The sequence below is a fragment of the Phaseolus vulgaris genome, chromosome 7, assembly GCF_000499845.2.
Source record: "Phaseolus vulgaris cultivar G19833 chromosome 7, P. vulgaris v2.0, whole genome shotgun sequence".
Lineage (NCBI taxonomy): Eukaryota > Viridiplantae > Streptophyta > Magnoliopsida > Fabales > Fabaceae > Phaseolus > Phaseolus vulgaris.
In genome coordinates, this window is record NC_023753.2 from 39,963,740 (window position 1) to 39,986,074 (window position 22,335).

The 22,335-nt window shown below is 31.4% G+C and overlaps 3 protein-coding genes across 3 annotated transcripts; 2 read left to right on the top strand and 1 right to left on the bottom strand.

Annotated features, from left to right (window-relative positions):
• The first annotated feature begins 58 nt into the window (after positions 1-58).
• LOC137827596 (serine/threonine receptor-like kinase NFP) lies at positions 59-3,937 on the top strand. Its single transcript, XM_068633799.1, has 2 exons — positions 59-1,534; positions 2,778-3,937. Exons 1-2 carry the CDS (start codon positions 353-355, stop codon positions 3,513-3,515), a joined length of 1,920 nt encoding a protein of 639 aa, XP_068489900.1. The 5' UTR covers positions 59-352; the 3' UTR covers positions 3,516-3,937.
• A 1,796-nt stretch (positions 3,938-5,733) lies between these two features.
• Positions 5,734-7,690, bottom strand: LOC137827602 (auxin-induced protein 22B). Its single transcript, XM_068633807.1, has 4 exons — positions 7,279-7,690; positions 6,652-6,842; positions 6,461-6,560; positions 5,734-6,242 (listed from the first exon to the last, which is right to left on the bottom strand). The coding sequence occupies exons 1-4, from the start codon at positions 7,488-7,490 to the stop codon at positions 6,167-6,169; spliced, it is 579 nt and encodes a 192-aa protein (XP_068489908.1). The 5' UTR covers positions 7,491-7,690; the 3' UTR covers positions 5,734-6,166.
• Positions 7,691-13,868: 6,178 nt separating this feature from the next.
• On the top strand, positions 13,869-18,346 carry LOC137827603 (pentatricopeptide repeat-containing protein At1g80270, mitochondrial-like). Its single transcript, XM_068633809.1, has 3 exons — positions 13,869-14,024; positions 14,166-14,694; positions 16,909-18,346. The coding sequence occupies exons 1-3, from the start codon at positions 13,990-13,992 to the stop codon at positions 18,151-18,153; spliced, it is 1,809 nt and encodes a 602-aa protein (XP_068489910.1). The 5' UTR covers positions 13,869-13,989; the 3' UTR covers positions 18,154-18,346.
• The last annotated feature ends 3,989 nt before the right edge of the window (positions 18,347-22,335 follow it).

Genomic DNA, 22,335 nt, shown 5'->3' on the forward strand with positions numbered 1-22,335 from the left:
CACAATGAATTAATTATTAAGCACATGATATAATAATCTCTCTGGGTCCATTTTTTGCAGAGTGCAGACTCCACTTCTAGTTCTCTACCTAGTTCTGCATGACTCAAATGTGTTCATATTCCCAAACCAAAGATAAATATAAATTATTAAACTATTACCTCAGTCTACAATATAAATTGTATCAAGTTATTAAAAACATAAACTTTACTATTAGAATCGTGTGCCAGAAGGTAGGTGTTGAAAATGGAACACCCTTCTTCAAAAGGAATCTGAAAATTCATTGTTCAACCATCTTGACCAGAAGAAGAAGAGGAAGAAGAAGATGATGATGGTGATGCCAATATAAACCCTGATGAACACCAAAACAAAATCAACCGCCAGCACAAACAAGATGGCACCCCTCAAACTGCATCACTTCCTCCTTCTCATATTCATCTTCTTCTTCTTGCTCCCTTCTTCCCACGCCCAAACGCCACGTCAGGAGAACAACACGGGCTTCACGTGCACGGGCACCCGCTCCTGCGCCGCCTACGCCTTCTACCGCGCCTCCGCTCCCGACTTCCTGGACCTGGCCGCCGTCGGCGACCTCTTCGAGGTGAGCCGCCTCATGATAGCCGCGCCGAGCAACATCTCCTCCGCGTCCTCCGCCCTGGTCCAAGACCAGCCCCTCTTCGTCCCCTTGAGCTGCTCCTGCAACTCCGTGAATGCCACCTTCGGGTCCCTCTCCTACGCCAACATCTCCTACGTCATCCAACCCAACGACACCTTCTTCACCGTCTCCACCTTCAAGTTCAACAACCTCACCACCTACCCTTCCGTCGAAACCGTCAACCCCACCTTGGTCGCCACCAACCTCTCCATCGGCCAAGTCACCATCTTCCCTGTCTTCTGCAAATGCCCCGACACCAACAACACCAATTACATGATCTCGTACGTTGTGCAGCCCGAGGACAACATCTCCTCCATTGCCTCAACTTTTGGGGTTCAGGAACAAGCTATAATTGACGTCAACAACGACACACTCTATGATTATGACACCATTTTCATCCCGGTGGAGCAGCTTCCGTCTCTGTCGCAGCCTGCGGTGGCTCCAGCTGCGCCGCCTAGTGGGAATGGGAGTGAGAGTGGGAGTGGGAGGGATAGGACGGGGACTGTTAGAGGGTTGGGGATTGGGTTGGGGTTGGTGGGGTTGTTGTTGATATTGGTGAGTGGGGTGTGGGTGTGGAGAGAGTTTGTGATGAAGAAGAGGTTAGGAGTGAAGGATGAGGAAGAGGAGGGAGGGAGGAAGAAGGTGTATTCGGGAGGGAAAGAGGGGCAGAAAGGTGGTTTGGATGTGAACCTCATGGCAAATGTGTCGGATTGTTTGGACAAGTATAGAGTTTTTGAGGTTGAGGAACTGGTGGAGGCCACTGATGGATTTGATAAGAGGTCCTTGATCGAGGGATCCGTTTACAGAGGAAAGATTGATGGGGAGCTCTTTGCCATCAAGAAGATGAAATGGAATGCCTATGAGGAACTCAAGATCTTGCAGAAGGTAACCCACTCACAACACCAATCTCTTTTCCTTTGTCCTTTTTTCACATTCTTGCATAACATCACTCATTATTGTTTGTTCTTCATTTTCATCTGCCATCAGTGTAAAGAGTTTTAGGATCATTTGTGATTGGAATTTGGATTAAGGTCTGAAACTGAATTCTATGTCTGTTTGAATTTTCTTTCTGTGACAAAATTTGCATTACTAACCACTTGAAAATTATTATGGTAAGCTTAAGTTTTATAAAAGTGTTATAAACTTATGATTGTGGTATTTGTTATTGTATGAGAGTAGAAAAAATCTCTAAACATCATGGTTATAAATTATTTGCTTTTTTTCGAGAATATAATTATGTCTTTTAAGACAATTAATGAATTGTGCTAGTTCCTGGTGTTATTCTGGATACAGCAGAAGCAAATATGTAAGTACAGATTGAAATTTGAAACAGTCAATGATAAGGTTAAGGTATGAGAATAAAATAGGGTGGGAGTTTATCAATATCTTATTGTTGATGATTAAATCAGATGATATTAAGTGAAGTGACTTGTCTGATGGTAGTCAACCCACCAGTAATTTTTTAGAATTAAGCATAACCAAACCAAGGGAATAAACCTCTAGATACCTGGAACCTGGAGATACACAATTATTTTAATACTTGGGACAAAAAATAATCGGAATCGTAGTAAAGCAACTTCTCTGAATGGATTTCTAAAAAATTGTTAGACTTGATTTATTTTGGTGATTATCCATTGTTTTGTGTGTCAGAAACGCATCAATCAAGAGGAATAAAACAATAGTGGTTTATGGCATAGTTGCTTCAAGTTATTTAATAAAAGATGTTTCAACTTTGTCATATTTTTCAGATCAGGGTTAATTAATATTATTATACAGTACGGTGTTAATGATTTAACTATAAAGCAGCAGTTAAAAGCACAACGAAAGACAAAGACGCTGCTTACCTTTTTGTCTTTTACCATTTTATGACAAAATTGTTAAAATGTATTCCCATTTGGATCTGTCTAAATAATCATAGTTAACACTTCAGATTCTTCCACTTGTGCCTTTAGGTAGTGGTTGAATTTAGGTGGTTGCATTTCTAATGAACAAGTATCAAAGTAATAAATGTAATATAATAGGCTACTCACTATCTATGTAAGAGTTTTAGCACTTGGTTGATTCTATATGCCCACCATGATTCATGCTTGAGTGGTTGGTTAACAATGTGTCATTTTTTGTGTTGAAGGTAAACCATGGGAATCTGGTGAAATTGGAGGGATTCTGCATAGACCCAGAAGAAGCAAACTGCTATCTAGTCTATGAATATGTGGAGAATGGATCTCTATACTCGTGGTTGCACGAGGAGAAAAAGGAAAAGTTGAACTGGAAAACAAGGCTAAGAATAGCCATTGACATTGCCAATGGCCTCCAATACATCCACGAGCACACGAGGCCACGAGTTGTGCACAAAGACATCAAGAGCAGCAACATTCTCTTGGACTACAACAAGAGAGCAAAAATTGCAAATTTTGGGCTTGCAAAGTCTGGAATGAATGCCATCACCATGCACATTGTGGGAACACAGGGCTACATTGCCCCTGAATATCTGGCTGATGGTGTGGTCTCCACAAAGATGGATGTGTTCTCTTTTGGGGTTGTGTTACTTGAACTGATTTCTGGGAAGGAAGCCATCGATAAGGAGGGAAATCTGTTGTGGGCAAGTGCCATCAGAACATTTGAAGTGGAGAGTGAGCAAGAGAAGGTTAGAAGACTGAGGGAATGGTTGGATAAGGATATTTTAAGGGAGACATGCCCAATGGAAAGTTTGATGGGTGTTCTCACAGTTGCAATTGCTTGCTTGCAAAAAGAGCAATCTAAGAGGCCCAGCATAATGGACATTGTCTATGCACTGTGTAAAAGTGAAGATTTGGGCTTTGACATCTCAGATGGTGGGATTGGCTCACCAAGGGTGGTGGCTAGGTAGATGTGTTCTCAGAGAACCATTTGGATATTTTCATCAAAACAAATCCATTTGGTTTTTTTATCTAAAGAAACCCTTTTAGGTCTTCTTTTTGCTATGGATATGACCACAAAAAAGGGTTTAAAAGACCCTCAAGCATAATCATTTCTTCCTCTACCTCACCCTTTTTTTAGGTATTTTCAAATGTAATTTTTACATTCACCTCTGAAATAAAATATGATGGAGGTTGATATTTATGAGTGTAAAAGGCAACAATAAGCACTACTCCATGAGATAGGCCTTTCTGAACCAAGCAACTATAAGGGAGGGAGTATTATATATGTTTGAATAAGTTTCTACTTGTTATTAGAAACTTGGAGTGAGTCTCTTAGTTTTGAGCAAGTTTTTTGTAAGTCTTTTAGTTTCACTACGATTCTGTTTTCTTATTTCCAGCTTACTAGTTGTAAATTGGCTGTATTAAAAATCTGTCTAAGATCTATATAAAATATGTATGATATATGTTATTTATGTATCATAAAATTAATGATTTCAATTTAAGAAGATAAAATTATATATTTGATTGGAATTAAAATCAAAATTCGTATCATTTATAATAACTAAAGCCAGTAATTATCAAAAGTGGTTATTAACATGAACAATTTATAAAGTATTTCATTAAAAAAAATTATGATATGCAGACTCGTGACACTTTACAGTATAAAGTGTGATGCTTGAGCTTTAGCATACAGAAACATATGACACTTTAGGTTTTAGAAATATGAAGTTTGTAGTGATGTGATGATTGGTTCAGCTTTTCATTCATTATTTACAGACAAAGAGTATCTCCAGTAAATCTTGTCTCTTCATGTTTCTTACTGTAACTCAAATTTATAAACAAAAAATAATGATGGGAGAAGAGTAAAACGTGTAATTAAGTTTCTTTTTTTTTACTAAATGGAATTCAGGTAGGATTATTGAATATGCAAGTTTTATTTCTCATTTGGTATTTTTTTTTAAAAATAACTCAAATATAATAATAATGATATATTTTATTAAATAGTATTAGATAAACTCTTTTACATTTAAAGTGTGTCACAATTAATTTTTGTATTATTTAATTTTCTGGATTTAATTTTTGTTACCGTTCGGCCTAAGAGTACATAAATATAAAAGAGTCAAAGAATTTATAAGAGTTCACCTACAAATTAGGAATGAACAAGAATCCTAAATAAATTTGTAAGTTTAAGCATGATATTATGTATTAGGTTGTTTGTTGATTAGGTTGTTGTTGATATTAATTATTTTGCCAACAACCAACCAACCTCTCTACATCTATACTAAATGTATAGACTAACCCAATTCCTTTTGCTTAACAAATTCGGTTTGATTTGACTTACAACTCAGTTCCATGATGCCTATGTGGGATTATTGGTGGTAATGACAAGACCAATTAATATTATTATCACCATTTTCTCTTTCCTTCTTTCATTTCTTAGATAATTATCATCAAATATTTCAAATTTTTATAATCATATATCATGTTTTCTCAAACAATTCCTGATTTTCAATTCATATCATGATTGAATTTTATTATCTTTGACTCACAGGAATTTTATTATCTTTTACGCACAAATGCAAGCAAAGGTTTGGTCTTGGATTAATGTTAGAATTCGATCCGCTTCGTTTTTCTAGTTGGTGTATGGTACTCCTTGCTTTCGATCCGCTTCGTTTTTCTAGTTGGTGTATGGTACTCCTTGCTTTGGTCTTGGATTAATGTTAGAATTCGATCCGCTTCGTTTTTCTAGTTGGTGTATGGTACCTTTGGAGTGTATGAGAACGGTTGTTTGATGTTGTTTAAGTCTATGTCCGGTTAGTGATTATGTTATTTAGTTTGGAAATTTTATCTGGTATCTCTTGTTTTCTTTTCCTTTGTATAAAGATTGAACCACCCCTAAGGTATCTCGCATTTATTAATTTTTTATTATCGATAAAAAAAACATCATTTGTGTAACTCGTATTTTATTTGTTTTTCTTTAAAAGGAAACAAATTAACACTAAAATTCAGTATCAATTTTTGAATAATTATTTGTGAACATTAAAATGTTGCTTTCGCATGTGCGAGAGAGAGACATAAAATGAACAATAAAATCATCCTCTCAAACACCAATTAAACATAACATTTACCTAGCTAAAACCACATTAACAACTTTTAGATCATACACCAAATTTAAACAAGCACGGGTTTAGTTAATTTTGTGTCCATTGAATAGCAAAATATTGCATGAATATTTGATGTATTACCCTGTGTTTGTGTGTTGTTGTCATACAGAAAGAAAAAGAATAAAGAAAAAGTTGGATGAACAGATCAGATTCCCTTTTATCTCTCTTGTTCACCAACCAACTTGGTTTAAGGCAAATTTGTATGAGGTTGCTCATTGAAAGAGTTCAATGGAAGCAACAGCATGTAGCACCTCATTACAGGTAGTTCTAAAATAACCACAAAATCAACAAAACTTGTAGACAGACAGAGTCTTCCATCTCCCTACTTTAGATTCCAACTCAGATTGGCATGCATGGTGATAGCAAAGCATTGATTCAACATCCCTTAGTTCCAAAACCCAAGCTGAAAGAATGATTTTCCTCATCATGGCCATAGTAATTTACCTCTTTCTTTCTCATACACCACAACCCAGCCCTCTTGCTTCCGAGCCTTTCATGATTCTTAGCCTTTTGCAAGAAATCACAAACATGCTGCAGAAAAAAAAAACAAAAAAAAACTAAGTTCTCTCTCTGAGTATGTTTATAAACACTTGTCATAAGTAAAAATATGATTTTCTCAGTTAATATAAGAAAAGAAAGTGTGATTTCTGGAAAAATGGTTCTTGTTTTCTTCATCTGAAACATTTACACAAACAGCTAAGAGACAACACAATAGACACGTGAACAAAAGAGAGTGGGAGGGAACTTACTCCCATGGAACATCTCCAACTAGCATCCAGTCACCATCCTTGTCCTCATATGTAGGAGCATATTCAGACCCCTTATAACCCTCTCTTTCAGAGTAGTCACCTGAACCAACAACAAGCCCAGTTCAGATTATTTTCATTCACCACACCACAACAAAAGAAGACAATAAGAGCAATGAAAATTGTTCTCTTACCTATAGCCAACTTGAACATGGTTTCTAAAGCTTTGAGTAGTTCTGGATAGCCCCTGTAGACTTTCAAATCAATCTTTCTGAGATAAGGTGCTCCATCCATGCTCACTTTCACATAGATCCCATCCCCCTCACCCTCCTGCACACTGTTCTTCCTGTAGGATCTGATTGGAGGCCACCCCACTATCTTTGCCCTGCCATCCCAATAATAAACGCATTCAAATTCAATCCATTAACCTCAAAACTCAAATCCAAACAACACAACAAAAGTTATTAACAAACAATTATTTAAGTTAATCCTCTTACAAACTTTTCTACCCATTCTCTTATAAATCCTTCCACTTCTTTATATACTAGACGAAAAAAATAATTTATACATATTTAATACTTTTTATCATACTAAAAAACTTAGAATGATCCTCTTATAAAATTAATCAAGTAGCTTCCTTTTTTAAAGTGAAGCCCCTAATACCAAACCAATCACGCACCATCACTGATCTTCCAACATATTCTTCTACTTTTTATGTTTAAAATGCAAAAATCTATAAGATTTCCATACTTATCACAGAAAGATTAGCAGAAATGGCAGATTCAGAATTATGAAAAAAAACATGATTCTTGAAAACTTACTTGGGTGGAGGGGCTGAAAGAGTGTCCACACGTTGTTGGTGATGTGAGGCCTTGGAGATGGAAACAGAGTCTTGAGAAGTTTCACGCACTTGCCTTTTGTTGTTTCTAACAACAACATGTGCATGCAGGTTTTTGTCTTCCTTTTCCTCTGTCCCTGGCAACCCCAATCGAAGTTCTGTTGCCTTCAGGTTCAGATCACTCTCAAATACCATCTTTCTGTGTGATCACAATTTCCCACCACCAAAATATATTCCAAATCTTATTGCTCTTTGCAAGTTGCAGCCTTCAGAGTTGCAGTGGCAGTATTCCGGTTGAGATGTAAATGTGAGAAAGTTGAAATTGAAAGCCTCTTTTATAGCAAAGTTGGAACAAAGGAGGTGCATTGTTTTTTCTAAGGAAAAAGACTAATACCAAATTTTTGTACATCTTTCATAACTAATATATTTTCTAAATTACTTGAATCGGAACAAAAAATTTAATAGGTTGTTTTTCAACAAAGATTATTAAAATAAAATGAAAAAAATTGTTAAGAAATGAAAAAAAAAAAACACTAATATTAGACTGTAAAATAAGATGTAAAAAAAAAACATTCTACCGTTTAGATGTACTCCTTTTTTTTACATAACGTGTCGGTAGCAGTCACAGAGACTTTAAAGGAACATGTCCCTGAATTGGAGGACAAAAGTGGGACACATTCACCTACCCTTTGGTCGGGTTGGGAGTGGGATGGACGGTTGCGATGCGTTTGAGAGGCGAATCGAAATGAGGAGCGTTGATTTGAAGGAAACGGAGCATGTGAGTGGAGGGACCCTTGTGAGGGCTGGTCATGGCGTGGTAAGACCACTCATGTTGGCTGCTAAACGTGTGCTACTTCATAAATTCATTTTAGGAAAACGACTTTTTATATTTTTAGAATTATATAAATGAGTTTTAAAAAAATATATAATTAAATAATATGAAAAATATTAAAATAATAATATTAAAAATTGTAATATAGTTGCATAAAAGTTGTGGATTGTGATTGTTCTTAATTTTATTTTAGAATTGTGCTTACAATTTTGGTTTTTTTGATTTTATAACATAATATCAAATAGTCCTAAAAATACATTTTATTTTCAATTGCTTTTTAACTATTATAATTTAATAATAAAATAGTTTTACAAAATTTAAGATAGAATGGGCTATTACAACACTTTCGCGGGTTAAAATTTGTAGCTATAAACATAAAGTTTTTATGAGATGATTTTTAATTTTTGTATATCTTAAAAAGTTCGAAATGATTATTCTTCCTCTTAATAAAATTGGGTTAATTTTTATTTTAATTTTCATAAATTAATTTTGTTTAATTTTTATTTATTAAAGTTTAAATTATTATTATCTCTAACCTTATTTAAGATATATAAATAATATTTACTATGTGTATCCTTAAAAAAACTATACATATCACATATACACTAATAGATATAATAATTACTTAACCTATTATTTAAAAATATTTAACGAATATCACATCATACTATCGTATAATATTAAAGATAAATCAATAGAATTTAAAAAAAAAACTAGTTTATCAAAATTAAAACTTGCTTGGTTTTAACCATTTTTAAAATATTAATTTCTTAATTATTTAATTTTGTATGAATGCTACCACGTCTAACAAACAATTGAAACATAATGGGACTGAGTACTTAACACTTAGAAAATTAATATTTTGATAACTAAATAACTTTTTCAATTTTATTAAAGAAAATAAATATGAAATCAGAAATTTTATGTAGAAACAAATACTAATTCTAATTAGAGGTCAGTAATTATATACTTTTATTGCGTGATGTAACTGATAATATAGCTGCACTTTATTGTAAAAGAATCTAAGTTTATTTATTAATAAAAATACATAATAAAATATGTTTTTTTTAATTTATTCTAGTCATATTCTCCGTTAAATTTAAATATTATTTAATTTAAATTTTGTATTCTTTCTTAATTTACCGATAAAGGTTTTAGTTATATAAAGGAGATCTCATAGAAGGCAAATTAAGTGCATTAATTTTAAGGAAGCATGTCATGTGAATGGAAAGTCTGGCACATAAAATACATTAATTGAATAAAACTATTTTAAAATTGAAAGTTTATTTGGATTAAATAGTATAATGATTAAATAGTATAATTAATTAGTCTACATTATGTATATATATCCTAATAATTACATTATTTTATCATGATTATATGTTTGTGAGTTTTTTAGCTTCACTATTGGGAAGAAATGTAGCATCATAGAGCATTTGCGAATCATAGTTAGCATTGATGCAAATGGGATGATGGTCGCTATCAAGATGTTGGAACCACATATGCTTATATTTCCTTATTCTATTTTCCCAAACTCAACAAACATATCTTGTTGCCATTTCATAATTTAATTATACTAAGAACAAAAAAATTAAATTACACAACTTATTAAACAAATAAAATTTAATTAATTAGAATCATTTTCTTTTTATATTTCTTTCTATTAATCACTTCTTTTATTAAGGCATAAACAAGTTTAGTAATCATAAGAAACGATTTTCACCGTAAAAGTTATAACACATGTGATAATAAATAAAATAACTTTTTAATATGTCTAACAAAATTATTATGTAATACATACCAGATAAATGTAATAAAAGATTCATATGATCTTAAGTTTATATTAGATACAAACTCAACTATTCTCAATATGAATTAAACACGTAAATTTACGGTATCAAGACACTTGTTGGAGATCTCACATCGATTAAAGATGAGAACATTTCATAATATATAAGTGGGTGCAAACCTCAACCTCACGAACCAGTTTTATGGATTACTTCGTAATAACACTTTTAATTTTGTAAGACAATACAAACACAATATTCTAATACGCATTCTACATGTAAAAAAACATTTTCATGTTTTACAAATAAGATTCCAATCCATACATATCCTAACATATACTAATTTTAGTTCTGTCAATTTAGTAGAAAGAAAAATATTTTCCTTATTTAAACAATAAAAGTTTAAATGCGAAAAGAAAAGCATAATAAATACATTCTAAAAAAAACTTTGATAAAAAATATAAATCAAAACACTCGATCAGAACAATTATTTTAGTGATACTTATAAATAAAAGTAATTAGCGTTGATAATGAAAGTTGTTCTGATCCATTTTGGTTTACTATGTATTTAACATTAAAAAAAAAAACAAGTTGGGAGAGGGTTTATTTGCACATTTCATGTAACTATCCAACAGTGACTAGATTTAGCTCAAATTTATAATATCATAAATAACATAAATCATTATTCAAAGTGAACCAAATCAATTGAATTTCAAATTATCATAATTGTGTATATATTGAACTTTACATAAACGCAATCGCAACTTACAATTCATGTAAAAATTCAAAAAAGTTGAATGAAAAAAAATGGAATCACAATTTAAAAACACTGTTCAAGTGTTATATCCAAATAATCACACTTCATAATTATGGAAAAATGGAAATTGAATCGAAAAAATAAATGAAAAGCAAATGAAGAATTTATCAAATTAAAATAACTAGAAACTCCAATTTTACCGTAATTTTTTGAATCTCAAATCGATTGTCATTTAGTTATACATCTTCATCAAAATGTTTCAGTAAACAAAATTTCAAAGAAAAAAATATGAAAGAAACGAAAGAGATATAATATAGGACAAATATGAACTTTACTCATGAAATCCTAAAAGTGTGGAAAAGATTAATATCTCACGTGTATATAAAGTGTCCAAATGTACGCCTTAAAACACCTATTAATAAGACTAAATTAGTGGATTTAATCAAAATAATTAAATTTAATTAACTTGTTCACAAATAACAATATTAATAATTTCCTAAAATAGAATGAGTGGGTTGCAAAAATGTAACACATTTTAGGCTTTTGGATGTGCAAATTGAGTTTTTTTTTTTAAAGAAAGATATGGCTTATCTATGTGAGATAAATTGTTAAAGTAAAAAATAAAATATGAAAACTAACTTGCATTAGCAATTAATACGAGTAAGTCTTACTAAAATAAATCATAATCAATTTATCAATATATAACATTATTAGTCAAATAAGCCCAAAACAATGCATCACGGGCTTGCAAACTAACTCTCTTGCAAGAAAAAAATGTTTTTTTTTTCACATTTAAGTGCCACAGTGATAATTTTGTTATAATGTTCACGTTTTGTTGCATCCATGAAGTTTACATTAAGAGTGAAATTTAAATGTGCTAAATAAACATTAACATTTATTAAATATTTCACGAATAATGAATAAACAAATATTGTCAAAGCTATTAAAAAATTATAGTAATTTGGAAAAATTATAATTTTCTAAAATGTGAATTAAACTAAACTAACTTAACTCGCGGATAAAAAAATTATAGTCAAGTTGAAAGTGAGTGGATTCATAATCCACTAACAGCAATCTTTTATCATTTTTTTTTCATTACAACTATTTACTAATTACAATTATTTACTAGTTTTGGTTGACCCTCGTGTATTTTTTAAGAATATGTTTTTTAATGGTGCTTGAATGACTTTGATAATTAATTTATGTTGACTCTTTGATTTATAAAGCTTATTGAAATAGATGAAGGACTTTATTGCACTACTTTATTTAATAAATATGTGAGGGATTGAATGAATTCACTTTGATTGTACCGTGTGTGAACAATACATAATGTGCTACTTGGATCTAAAATTGCAGCAAAAGCAAGCATAACACTATATTCATTTAAATATTTCTCAAATTTGGATAACCATTTGTTCCATATTCTTAATGTTTATACTATTGAATTTTTCAAACTTGTAAAAAATACAAGTTGGAAGTAGGACATCTTATGGTAGAAATCAAGGTAGTGATATTCTAAAAAGGTAACGGGAACTTACAAATTCTTTTAGCTCTTTCCCACTCTTCCTCCAAATGACAATATGAATAAGATTCATCAATTAAGTACAAGTTTTCAAAAATACCTTGATGTTTAAGATGATTTTTAAGTATTAAGTAAGTTGAGTTCTATCTTGTTAGGATATCAACCCACTTGATGCATTAATATCACTTAACCTTTTAAGACTTTGTTTAAATTTCACTATTGTACTCTTTGAACCCCCTCATATGTTTGATGTTATTTATAATTTGGTCTAAATCATCACCATTTAAATTTAATCTTTCATGAATAATGAAACTTAAGGTGTGTGTATAACAACAAACATTAAAGAATTTACCATCTTATATCAAATCATGTTGTAAAAGAAGTTGACTTCTTAAAGTATTTTGGATAACATCATCAATATAAGCATTGTCCAAACTGGTAGGAAAAAAAACTTTTTTCACCAATCCCCATCTTTTAAAAAATTATTAATTTTCTTAGACACTAAAAACCTAGATGAAGTGGAGGCATATGATGAAAGTTAATAAGTTTGGTATTTTTCTTCCAAACAAGGTCAATAAAATAGGTTGTCAAAGCTATGAAACCCTCACTATCAAAAGATGTCCACAAATAAAAAATTTCAAAAATTCTACTAGGGATGAAAACAAACAATTCCTTAAGGATTATCTTTTCTATCATATACATTATCTCAATATTAGCCTTAACTATATTTCTAAAAACCATAATTGAATCAAGACACAATATCCAAGTACTAAGTTATAGATACTCAACAAATTCTTTAGATAAATTATGCCTAATAATTAGATTAAACAACAATTCACAATGTGCTACTTGATCTATCTTTGTAGTATTTAACTTTCCCGATATATCCAAAATCATTTGACCCATTCATTTTGTTGTATCATTGTGAACTTAAATAAAAAAAATATCATATTTTCTCCCCCACAAGTTAATATATTTTGTTGCAAGCATTACCCATTGCTTTTTTTTTTACCCACCCTAATCTTGGTAAAACACCTCAAACAAATATGTGATAACTTTATTTTTTTTTCTTGTAAGTTTAACATTTTTAAATTATTCCCAATATCATTTTTACAAAAAGGACAAACTAATACCCTCTTTATTCATGATTACAAATTACAAATAAATTTATAAGCTATTCACGTACTAGAAAAAATTTAGAACAAAACTATATAAAAAAATATATTACAAACATGAAAAAGTCACATAAATGCTTTAACATGATATTTTAAGACGTGTTGATTTGCATTAAAAAACCGTTCAAGTCACTAAATATTGGTAAGAGAAATTAATTGTAAGATTGTTGCTCAACATGATTTTGAATAAAAATATAAACATACATTTACCTAAATTGCCATTTCAGTTCAATAACATTTTGTGTTCTTTTAATTGAGTCCTCTAAAATCATATTAAAACAAAAACAAAAACAACAATTTTATTCTCGTACCATTCATATTCATATATATGAGGTCCATTGTTTTGTAACAAATAAATAGGAATCCTAAAAATACATAATATAAGGAATGCACTTATTCTTCCCTATATTTTTATTTCTTATTATAATATGAAAATCTTAAAAATGATTAATTTTGTGTATCTTACTATAAATCAGTATTTAGATAAATGTGTGAGGGCTTTTATGTAAAAGAAAAAAGGGTGTGGAGTGGAGAGGGTTTAGGCAGGGTATAAAAGGAGAGGGTTTGTAGTTAGGGTTTAAGCCTTCGCTCCATTTCTCACATTTTCTGTAGCTTCTCATCATGTGGACACTTCGTCGAACTTCTCTTCGTCTCAGGTAACTTTCATTCAGACGCAGATTCTCAAAATTCCGATCAACACCGATTCTCTTTTCTGTTCATTGATGTTTAATCCTACTGCACAGTGCCTGATTGTATCAATCTTGTGATTAGCTTATGTTTGGTGTTTATTGTGGCAGGAGCCAAGTGCTTAATGCGGGACCTACCCGTGCTTCTTCTGTCAATTTAGTGCCAACCACTTGGGTTGAAAATGAGACTGCTATGCACCAGTCTCGTGAAATCACCTACGCTAGATTTCTGGCAGCTGATGTGCTTTGCGGCATGGACTGTGCTTCCCTGAATTTTGCTGTGGGCTGGCGCGAGCTTTCCTCACAAGCCGGCGCTAGCAGCACGAAAGAGGATGATGGTGAGGTGGAGGGTGGGAGTAATGATGAATCTGACGCTGACTTGTCTGATGCGGATGAAAATGATGAAAAACTACATGATGAGCTGGAGTTATCTGATGCTGAGACTGATCCAACCAAGAAAAAATCACCAGGTAGACAGACTCAATCGGAACTATTCAAGGCAATTGTAAATGCTCCTGGTTTGTCCATTGATTCTGCTCTCAATAAGTGGGTCGAACAAGGGAAAGAACTAAGTCGGAAGGAGATCATGTTGGCTATGCGCAATCTGCGGAAGCGTAAAATGTATGGGAGGGCTTTCCAGGTAAATTAATGAAACTTTTATCTTCTATCAATGTAGCCAGTTAAACGTTTATTTTTCTGATAAATTTAGGTTGCCTTTGATGTTTCAAGTTTATTGCTTGACAACCTTAATCACACATTATCCACCCTTGTGACAGTTTGCAGATCTTTTTCTTTACATCACTCTGCATTCTGCTACTAACCCTTTTCTGATTTTTCCATGCTGACGTTATAAATATTTTTAGTTTTAAATAGTTCTTTTAAGCACCTACTCACGTTGTGAACACAGAGTAGGCTACCAAGCTCAATGTGAAGTTTTAGTGTATTATGGTAGTGCATGCTGGAGGAAAAGTTGGTGTAGTATAAATGAGTATGTTAAGATGGTTGTGTTGTCATGCAAGAAATGATAGGATATGGACAGTTGGGTCACAAGTAGATACTGCTGTGACACTCATCAATGAAAAAATGACAGAGTTGGTAGAGGTGATTTGGATGTCTAAAGGTCAGTGAATCTCGAGGTGGAAGTATTTCCGGGAATTTAATTTCAATTGAACACAGTGCTGTCATCTGATCTTGCAGTCAATCTCATATAATGGGAGAAGGATATTGTTTTTAACACACTCATGTGCAGACCCATGTATTTATTTTAAATATTCCACGTCCTGCTAATAAGTACCCTTATGGCACTGGCCAGCATAATCTATAAATTATGGTTGTAGATCTATCATTATAGTAATCATCCGCACAATCTGACATCCTGCTACTACATTTTTTGTCAGTCGTTGTTAACTATGATTGGTATCCCCTTGCTCCCACTTACCCATATTATCTGCTGCATACAGTCTTGAAACCAGGAAAACATCATAAACGTACGCCACAAATATTTTTCTGGGTTGTGAATCTGAACAACTTCTATCTTAATCATGATGGTTACTAGGGAGGTGATATTTCTCTGAAGTATTATAAAGCTAAAACTGAGTGATAAACTCAGTGTGGAATGCAAGAATACCCTTTTAGTTTTAAAGTTCTGTACAATAATGTTTAAACTATGAGAATAGTTATTGGGAAAACAACCCTAGGATTCCTTCTAGTATTCAAAATGACTTTGAGATCTTAAGAGAAATCAAATAATCATATGGGTTATTTGCAAAAGTAATACTCAGTACTATGTGAATCATAACCAAGTTACGATTCCAAGTAGTTTCAATAATTTGAGGAAATCGTATTTAAAATTGAAAATCAGATTAAGGGCATTTTACCCTCAGCAGAAATAAATATCAGGCAAACACTAAAGCAATAAAGTCTACATTTATTCTAAAACAGATCTCATAGATACAGGCAACCAAATTCTAGACTCCTCATACAGAAAAGCCAAAGTTTCCAGCGAGTGATCCAAAACCAGAATTCAATTAATCCAAAGGTGTATACAGAATAACCAAAATGGAAGAATCAGAATTTAAAATCATCTCACAGACAGTGCTAAAAGAGGTTGCAAATAGAAAATGTGTTTACAGAGAGGTTTAGTTAAGGTTGGAAATGGGAAAAGAGTCTACTTGGCAACTGTAGGATTCAAACTTCTGAAACACATATGCAGACCTCAATAGCTACTACATATGAATTTTTAAATCTGAAACACAAATCATTTCCAGCAGAATAACCTTAGAAAAAGAATATAAGTCTATAAGACCAAATATTTCCGTATAATCAGCTGGAGGATTCTTTTTTATCAAAACTCAGATTAGTGGATAGTTTGGAAAACTCATTTCATCTTGTATAGTTTAGATATTAATGAAACTATTCAGAGAAAATTATTATTGGCATGCATTCACTGGCTACTTAGAATTGAGCAGACCTGTAACATAACATAACTTGTAGAATTTCTTGAACTTATATAGAACTTTTGAAGTTTTCTGCTCCACACTTCTTTCCAGGTTTTGATAAGTATGATTAGGATTGGGGAGTAGGGGGAATGGTTCTATTTTTGTTTTTTCCCCTGCATATTTGTAAGTTGCAAATGTTTTTAGTAGCACATTTTTTTCTTCAGTTGATAATAAAATAGACATTGTCTGACATTGAGTGTTTTGTTCCATAGATGTATTCTACGTTGTAGTAATAACTATAATATCTGTGTAATTCACTGGTTGGCATTGATAATGTATATTTACCTTTTTTCAGTTTCCAGTTTTCCAATATGATGCTTTATACTGTAATGTTTTTTTTTTTGTTGGAACTGTAGCTCTTTCAGTGGTTAGAGTCGAACAAGAAGCTTGAATTTGTGGAGAGTGATTATGCTTCTAAACTTGATTTAATTGCCAAGTTACGTGGCCACCAAAAGGCAGAGAAATACATCGAGAGTGTTCCACAATCTTTTAGAGGTGAGCTATTATACCGGACGCTACTGGCTAACTGCGCTAGTCAGAACAATTTGGTGGCAACAGAGAGAATATTCAACAAAATGAAGGACTTGGATTTACCACTTACATCATTTACTTGTAACCAGTTGCTGATGTTGTACAGGAAGTTGGACAAGAAGAGAATAGCTGATGTGTTACTAATGATGGAAAAAGAGAATGTCAAACCTTGTCTCTTTACTTACAGGATCTTAGTAGACACGAAGGGCCGCTCCAATGATATTGCTGGAATGGAGCAAGTATTGGAGACAATGAAGGCAGAAGGGTTTGAACCAGATCTCCAACTTCAGGCAATCTTGGCTAGGCATTACACCTCAGCTGGGCTTAATGAAAAAGCTGAAGCTATTCTGAAGGAGATTGAAGGTGAAAACTTGAAACAAAATCAGTGGGCATGTGCAACATTAATTCGTCTGTATGCAGACCTGGGAAAGGCCGACGAAGTGGAGAGAATTTGGAAGGTCTGTGAATCAAAGCCTCGGGTTGATGACTGCTTAGCTGCAGTTGAAGCTTTGGGAAAGTTAAAGAAAATTGAAGAAGCTGAAGCAATTTTTGAGATGGCGTCAAAGAAATGGAAACTTAATGCCAAGAACTGCTCAGTTCTTCTGACAATTTACGCAAATAATAAGATGCTAGAGAAGGGTAAGGATCTTATTAAGCGAATGTCAGATAAGGGATTGGAAATAGGCCCATTGACCTGGAATGCACTAGTGAAACTGTATATCCAAGCAGGTGAAGTCGAAAAGGCAGACTCTATTTTGCAGAAGGCAATCCAACGGTATGGGTTGCAACCAATGTTTAGCACCTATATGGCTATTTTAGAGCAGTATGCAAAGAGGGGTGACGTCCATAACTCGGAGAAGATTTTCCAGGGAATGAGAAAGTCTGGTTATACGTCTCGATTAAGTCAGTTCCAAACTCTGATACAAGCATATATAAACGCCAAGGTTCCAGCCTATGGCATTAGAGAGAGGATGAAAGCTGATAACATATTTCCCAACAAATCAGTGGCTAGCCAGTTGCTTCTAGTTGAAGCATTTAAGAAAAATGCAATTTCCGATTTACTTGATTGAGAAAATTGTTATGACAGTTGTTTCTAGTCTTTCCATGCAACTACTATTAGATAGTTGAATTGCAGATTGCACAATCCAAGTTTGAACGTTTTGTCTTGTACTGCCATTTACAAGTTAGATGGACTTTGCTTATAAGCATGTATTAATACTTAGGTCCTGGTTTTATGATTTTATAACGTCCATTTATTGTGTACCTTTCCTTTTAATTAGAGGCTACAATGTTTTTCCCCATAGGATAACAAGATAGTAGATCAATGCTGTTACCCCCCATCCCTCTTCAGTGAAATAACATTAACGCTTTTCGTAGTAGTATTTTAGTATCTAATGCTGAATATTAGCATGTTCAAACTCAATTATCAAGTTTTCAATGGCGCATGGTTATAAGCTTTCTGATATCAAATACTTTCCCCAGTTGAAGAAGAAAACAGAGACTTGTTAGTTCCAGGGGTGTTTAGGCAAGGATTCTTTCTTCCTGTGCCACCCCCATACTAAATTTGAAAATACCATTTTATCCTTTTTTTTTCACCCCCTTAGATTTGAAATAATAAGCCTATGGATTATGTAATCCGGATAAATTCCGGATTACATAATTTGGAAGTCAATTTCATATTTAGAAAAGACTTCCAGATTATGTAATCCGAAAGCTAATAACACATCGGAAAAAAAGACTTCCGGATTACATAATCCAGAAGCTAATCTTATGTATAGAAAAAACTTCCGGATTATGTAATCCGGAAGCTAATCACAAAAGACTTCCGGATTACATAATCCGGAAGCTAATTTTGAATTTAAAAAATGACTTTCTGATTATATAATCTGGAATATTGAAAAGGGTATTTTTGGAATAAGAAAAATTTATGGGGATGGCACAAGAAGGTATGGAGGTGCAGGAAGAAGCAGCCTTAGGCAAGCGTTGGCATATGTTGTGGGCTTGGATCCTAAATTATTTCAATCCAATATTTGAATTGTATGAGTTGTGTTTGAAATGGATTTAGTTTATTGCCTTGACTTTTATTTATTCTTTTGAATACGTGTTCATCTGAACAAAGTTTATTGTTAGGTTAAATCCTTATCATAAAAACAGTAAACAAATACAACTGAGATTCTGCTGAATTTCATTAGTTTATAAATATATCAATTCATGTAATGTTAATATAGATAAACATATTATTACTATCAGATATGTTAATGCATTAAATATATTTTGAATTTGGTAATTTTGATTTAGTTTTTTATATTAATTTGGTTATTCGTTAAAAAATTACCAAAACCATATCTTTTGAATCCTTATTAAAGGACTATTCAGAGCTTAAAAAAAATTAAATAGGTGCTGAAATAAAAAATAATATACTTTTGGGGATTTAAAACATTTAAACCTAGATAAAATCTCATTTCAAAATAATCAAATAATTACTAGCCATCAATCACCTTATATTTAACATCTGTTATACTTAATTTTGTTAGGTTGTGACAAACGTATAAATAAAATTGCCGCCCACAACAATTTTACATTTAAATTCAAGTTGCCGATAAAAAAAAACATTTAAATTCAAGTTAATATATGTCTAATGTAATTTCTAACTATCCACAAATATAAGTACATTATCAACTGTTAAAAAAGTACACTATTAAAACAATTTTTTTTCTTCATTAAAGTAACATTTTTTTTTTTATTGAAAACAAAGTAAAAAAAGAAAGAAACTTAAAGTAAATACTTTTATAATTTTATTCTTTGTACTTTTTCTTTTAAATTTAAAATCCAAACATTTTCTCACGTTTTATATTTTGTAACCAGTCAAAGGGAGTAAATGGCTAAGAACAAAATATAGGAAAATCAAAGTAGCTTTTGGTCGGTAGGTACTCGACAAATATTCATATCATATGACCTGCAAAACATAAATGAAGTACCATATTTCCCAAGACATTCACAAAATATATGTTATTAGGATTTAAAATTTCCATAATAAAGGGATTTAGATCTTAATTACTTTCTATTTACACGACAATCATGCTCTGTAAAGTTCTTTATGTTCTTCATTTTGACGTGTTTTCATCTGCTTTTTCTTCAATAACAAAATGAGGTTTAGACTTCACATTATGGAGTAATCATGGAATGTTATAATTATTTACTGTTATATTTCTCAATGCTCCCAAAAATATATTGAATCCATCTTCAACAAGTTAATCAGCTGAAAAAGAGGCACTCAGAATATTGAATCAAATCTTGGATGTTGGAAGCTTAGTTGTGAACTGCAAAATAACCTATAAACACTATCATTAAATAAAGATATTTTTTATGCATAATAATAAGTAAGAAATACATTAAAGATGTCAAAAATTAAATAATAACCTTATACTATCACGGGGCTTTTAAAAATATTGTATACTATTATAATATTATTTTATGAAACATATTTTAATTACTTTCTTATTATATCCACACATTGTGCATATCATTTATTCTGCATAGTTTTAAACACTAAAAAAAATTGATTTTAAGGGAGATTTATTTTTACATTACTCGTAATTAAAAGTGTCGTTAGATAATTTTAACAAGTTATTTATCATTTCTAAACATTATTTAATGAGTTATATATATTGTTAATGGGAACTTCTCACAATTTTAACAGAATTTACATAAATCAATTCACTTAAAAAAATTCTACATGAAAAGAAAATAATTTTAATCTAAATGTAATATAGATTAAGCTGCTAGGTAAACACACATAATTTATTTTCTTTGGACTTAAAACGTGATATGCAGGAACTACAAAATCACTGATATATATTTTCTTGAGTTCATTTGAATAAATTTATAGAAAAATATTTATAAATAGAAAATTAAATAATTTTTTTTAAAAAAATTAGTAGAAATATTTTTTCTCCTTTATTTTTTAAAAGGATTTAACTCGTACATAAACTACTTTATCTTAGCAAAATTACCTTCGTACATCAATAAATAAATATGTTGCAAAATTTAATTATTGATTCTGACTACATTTTCAACTAATAGTTGATGAAAATAATATTTCCAATCATAGTTTGAATATAATAATGGCATTGCCAATACAATCGAACATTACAAATCACTGACAAATAAAGTTAATAATCGATTATCTTAATATTATCAATTATTTTTTAAAGAATACTAATTGAAGAACATATTTTATGTTTTTCTTTTTTAAAACCAAATCCAATTATTAAATTTTGCTAACTTAGGAACTTATTTGTGTGTGATGAGGATCCCACTTGAATTGGGAAAGGTTTAACGTGAAACATCATAAGTTTGAGTTTCGTGAAAGTTATGAAAGCAAACGATAAAAGGAAACAAAAGTTCAAAAGATGGAGAAGGAAACAAATAAACAAAACAACACTTTTTTTTCAACAGAAGAATAACTGCTACATTGACTGTTAATTCAATCAAGAAATTCAAAAATTTATCAAAATATATTAGTTTGTTTATCAAAATAATATTAATATATTTAGTGAACACAGTAAATATATTTTTGGACGAAAAATAAATGCTACAACAACCTTTCTTTTATAAATATGCGTATTATAGGGTGAAATTTGTATAATTCAAAAAATTATTCATTAAAATTTAAAATTAATATTTCACATGTATTGTGTAATTAATATTTCACTGTAATTTTTGTCCAAGTATATTAATTTATTCTTCAAAATAATATTATTATGTTTTTAAAACAATAATTGTATTGAAACACTATTTATATACTACTTTATACCCCTCTTTATTAAAAAAACGAGGTTGGGTTTGATTCTAATATCTTAAATACAGTCTTGAATTTATAAAAATAGGATTAAAATATGAGACTTCATAAAGAATATTACCTAGATTGTGAATGAATTAGTCATCTATATATTTTAGATCTAGACCAATCTATTAAAAAAAAATTAAGATTTTACAAGGTCACTACAAAGATTTGATAAACTGTTTATATTTGGGTCTTTATTGATAAACTGTTCTCATACTTAATTTATCATAATTGGCAAACATTGTGTTTTCTTCAATATGTATTTTTCTTGCTTTTTAGTACAATTTTAAAAATTATATATTATTCATGACTATTCAATAAACTGTAATTTCTCTCTTACTTTAAATCACAAAAAAGTTTACATACATATATATATATATATATATATATATGCTTAAATGTTATG